Genomic DNA, 3,732 nt, shown 5'->3' with positions numbered 1-3,732 from the left:
TTTTTTGTTTTATTTTATTTTTTTTACGCAAAGCGGAATTCTCTCGTGAAAAAGTTAATTTGTTAACAAGAGGCAAATAATTTAGTCTATTCTGGGTTCAATATATAGATGATTGCTGTTACTCTCTTTGTTTGCTCTTAACAGGCCAAAATTTATCATTATTTACATTAATTTAAAGCATGCGTTTGTTAAATTATGTGAGGATTTTAAACACTAAAATAATAAGAAAACGGTCTTTATGTAACAACTTGATATTTTTAATACACAATAATGGTCTTATATACTAAAACCACCACTACTAGCACTTTCTGCCTCCAGCTGGGATTAAAAATATCCATTTATTCAACTCAAATTATTTAATTTCGGACTACAACATTTTCAGCACAAAAACATGTGTTCAGGCAACAAAACAAAAATATGCATTTTATTTTGTAGCTTTGTATGTAAAGTTTAAGGCTGATGATCTGGGAAATAGATTCAGCTATTATTTCCCCACAAAGAATGGTTTGAAATATAAGCATGTAGGTTCAAATAAGTAAAATGTTGTAAATAGAGCTAATCCATGAAATTGAACTAACCATAACCTTCTGATTCATTTTTTCCCTTACACAGCCTATTCAGGGTTGAGGAAGAGTTGGAAACTTTAGGTTGAGAAGGTAACAACTTGAACTATTGTATTGCTGATTAAATTAAAAGTCAAAGCAAAACTGCAGCAAAACTGGAAGCTGGATTGTAAATGCTGTAACTCACAATTAAGATACAGGTGTAATTTAAGATGATCAATTTTGTTAAGAGTCGATGAAATTCATAAAACAAAACCAAAATATGACAGAATGTGTCTGCATGGACCCATCCATGTTTTAACCATATTAGCAATAAAAAAGGTGATTATACTAAATTAATTTAGATAATTTTATCATTAGAATGCTTATCAAAAAGATGGAACATAGACATTATTAGAACAGATAAACTTTCAGTTTGATGAGGGTAAAACAACAATAAAAAGTATTACTCTATAACGGTGCAGGTTAATGAAATAATATTAAACTAACAAAAAGAAACAGACGCATAGCAGATGAAGCTAAACCTAAGTCTCAAACACTCAAATTTTTGATCAAGTCATATTTGGAGCTTAAATCTTGAGTTTATCTCAAATGTCTTTTAAATGTTTATTTTAGTTAATTTCAAATAAACTGTCTCTACATTACTGGGCATCATGGCTCCAATGTGTGCTAATGAACAGAATGATGCAGAGTGCTTGGATGGAAGCGCTCTTATAATAACATCGCACTGCTGGGTTGTTTGACATGGAGAGACTTAATGCACTCTGCACAGCGCTCAGAAACATGTGCACAAATTTGTGGTCAAATATGCACTCGTTTTGTTCAGGTGGAGGTTTTTAAATTTATGATGAAGTTAAAGTTAACGATTTCCTAATGCTCGTGCTTGCTGGAAAAATATCTCTCGAAGCACTGGTAGGATTTTCATAACCTTTTCAGGATCTAATCAGTGAATGAGCAACTGATTAATATTTAGAGTCAAACAGTTCAAGATGGCTGCCACAGACAACTGCCAAACACAAACATGACTATAATTCAGTCTGTTTCACAGCTATCGGGCAAAAGTTTGGTGTGGCAGTTGAGCATTATTCACAACATATACTCCAAGTGATGATTGTAGCTCTGAGTGAAAATTTGAAGCAACAACCTTTAGAGTCTGATTGTTAGCAAAATATCACTCATTGGATTTCAATGAAACTTTCAGAAAGTGGTGTGCATCTAAAACTGACAACGTTTTAGAGTCATCCTGATACAAAATGACTGTTGCAGCTATTCAACATCATCCACAAGATGGCCATTACAGCAAACACAAAAATGGCTATAACAGTCAGTTTGACAGGAATTGAGCTACAACCTGATGTGGTAGTAGCTGAGAGTTATTTAAAACAGTGAGCGTGACATCTCATCGGCGGGCGATATGCACAGCTTGACCTGCAGGTTGGAAGCGCTTATCATTGAATACTTCACAATAAGCTTTACTTTTCTGTTAATCAGGGCATTTTCAATTACTGTAGTTTTTTTTTTTTTTTTTTTTTTTTGGTAAAGCACAAAAAATAGATGTTTTTTTTTTTTTTAAGCCATCAATTCAAATTGTGTTTTGGTCAATGTAAGTGATCTAAATGTGGCGACAGACCTGAGCGGTCAGGGGGGGTCAGGGGTGGAGGAGTTCCGTCAGTCAGGCACAAACAAACCAAAGATAACTCGTGACATCAGGTCACCCTCAGTTCCTGGATGGTCCACAGTCCAATCCCACTTCCAAGCCGGATTTCTAAAAAGGGGGGGCTGAGCAACAACAACATAAAACAAACAACAAAAAGAGAACAAAAAACGGAGCACAACACCGGAATGAGGAAACTGACGGAGGGCATTCCGTGCGCAAAACAAAGTTGCTCCGGGCTGATAACCGCGCAGCCTGATGAAGCGCAGGTCAGTCCTCCTGAGGACAGGACAGCAGCACCCTCCCTCCCTGCAACCTCCACACTCAGTGATGTCTCTGTGGCTCCTCGCGATGCTGTCTTCCTCGCTCGTGCTGCGTGACGCCGATGCGTGGGGCGCCAGCGCCAAGTACGCGGTGAACTGTCCGGACCGATGCACCGCGGAGCGCTGCGGCGGCACGCAGCGGTGCGCGCGGACGGTCCTGGACGACTGCGGCTGTTGTCAGGTGTGCGCGGCCGCCAGGGGGGAGCACTGCTACCGCACCGTGTCGGGCATGCACGGCGTGAAGTGCGGACCCGGGCTGTTCTGCGAGTTCTACAAGGACGAGGATGATTTTGGAGACGAATACGGGATTTGTAAAGGTACGTGCACGCTGCGGGGACTGCGTTTCAGTCTCTTCCTCTCCGGGAGTATCAGCCTTTTGTTCATGGTCATCATGGGATAATTATAATGCATCCCATCCCGTGTTTTAGACTTGGGAGTTTGTAATGACAGCTGGTGTTTTCCTGTTTTGCAGACTGCCCATTTGGAACATATGGGGTCGAGTGCCGCAAGCCGTGCAGCTGCAAAGGGGGCATCTGTGACAGGGAGACAGGGGCTTGTCTCACCCTCACGTTCTTTGCCAAAATCGCCAACAAGCTCAAGGCTGCAGGGCCACAAGCAGGTGAGTGATGCTTTTGAGTTGTATAAGACTTCTAAAGAACTGAGTTACAGAGAATAAATGAGTTTCTTGGTTTTATTCTCAGGGGCTGAGGTGGGCTCTGGAGAGGTGAGCTCTGGAAGGACCACAGACAGATCCACTGCTCCAAAGAGGCTCAATCCTCGCTGACAAGAAGGACTCTGTTCAGTAGACATGTAGCATTAACTTATAACAAAATGTGTGGGTTTTTTTTCAAGCTTTATTTTTTTTTTGTTCTCTTTGGTCCTTCATATTTTATTTGTTTGTATATGTGTTATTTTTTTGTGCTTTTTCTCATTTTTTATTGTTTTTGTCTGTTATTTTTATTTGTTTGTTTGTTTCAAAGTCCTATTATATTGAGTATCATTGCTGCTGAGACAAAAGAAACTTTAACTTTATGTAAAATGTATAAATCAACTTTTTTTTGTTTGTTTGTTTGTTTCACTGAACACAATTTGTCCCAGTCTTCAGTTTCTTGTGCACACAGCATCGTTCCTTTGTGGGAAATGATCTTATAATAAATAAACCCAAAGTTATAACTGCTTTTTCACATTTGAC

General features: G+C 39.4%; 1 protein-coding gene across 1 annotated transcript; it reads left to right on the top strand.

Moving 5' to 3' along the window:
- The first annotated feature begins 2,541 nt into the window (after positions 1-2,541).
- On the top strand, positions 2,542-3,324 carry esm1 (endothelial cell-specific molecule 1). The gene is made up of 3 exons (XM_037692112.1): positions 2,542-2,857; positions 3,013-3,159; positions 3,242-3,324. Exons 1-3 carry the CDS (start codon positions 2,548-2,550, stop codon positions 3,322-3,324), a joined length of 540 nt encoding a protein of 179 aa, XP_037548040.1. The 5' UTR covers positions 2,542-2,547.
- The last annotated feature ends 408 nt before the right edge of the window (positions 3,325-3,732 follow it).

The sequence above is a fragment of the Nematolebias whitei genome, chromosome 18 (genome assembly GCF_014905685.2).
Source record: "Nematolebias whitei isolate Nwh7 chromosome 18, NemWhi1, whole genome shotgun sequence".
Classification (NCBI taxonomy): Eukaryota; Metazoa; Chordata; class Actinopteri; order Cyprinodontiformes; family Rivulidae; genus Nematolebias; species Nematolebias whitei.
Note: the sequence above shows the minus strand (reverse complement) of the source record. Positions and strands in the feature narration are given on the sequence as shown.

Bases quoted from the DNA above. Each gene is read 5' to 3' on its own strand.
- esm1 (XM_037692112.1), top strand. From the start codon at position 2,548: ATGTCTCTGTGGCTCCTCGCGATGCTGTCTTCCTCGCTCGTGCTGCGT. The intron at 2,858-3,012 runs GTACGTGCACGC...CCTGTTTTGCAG, and splicing joins CGAATACGGGATTTGTAAAG to ACTGCCCATTTGGAACATAT. The intron at 3,160-3,241 runs GTGAGTGATGCT...TTTTATTCTCAG, and splicing joins GGCTGCAGGGCCACAAGCAG to GGGCTGAGGTGGGCTCTGGA.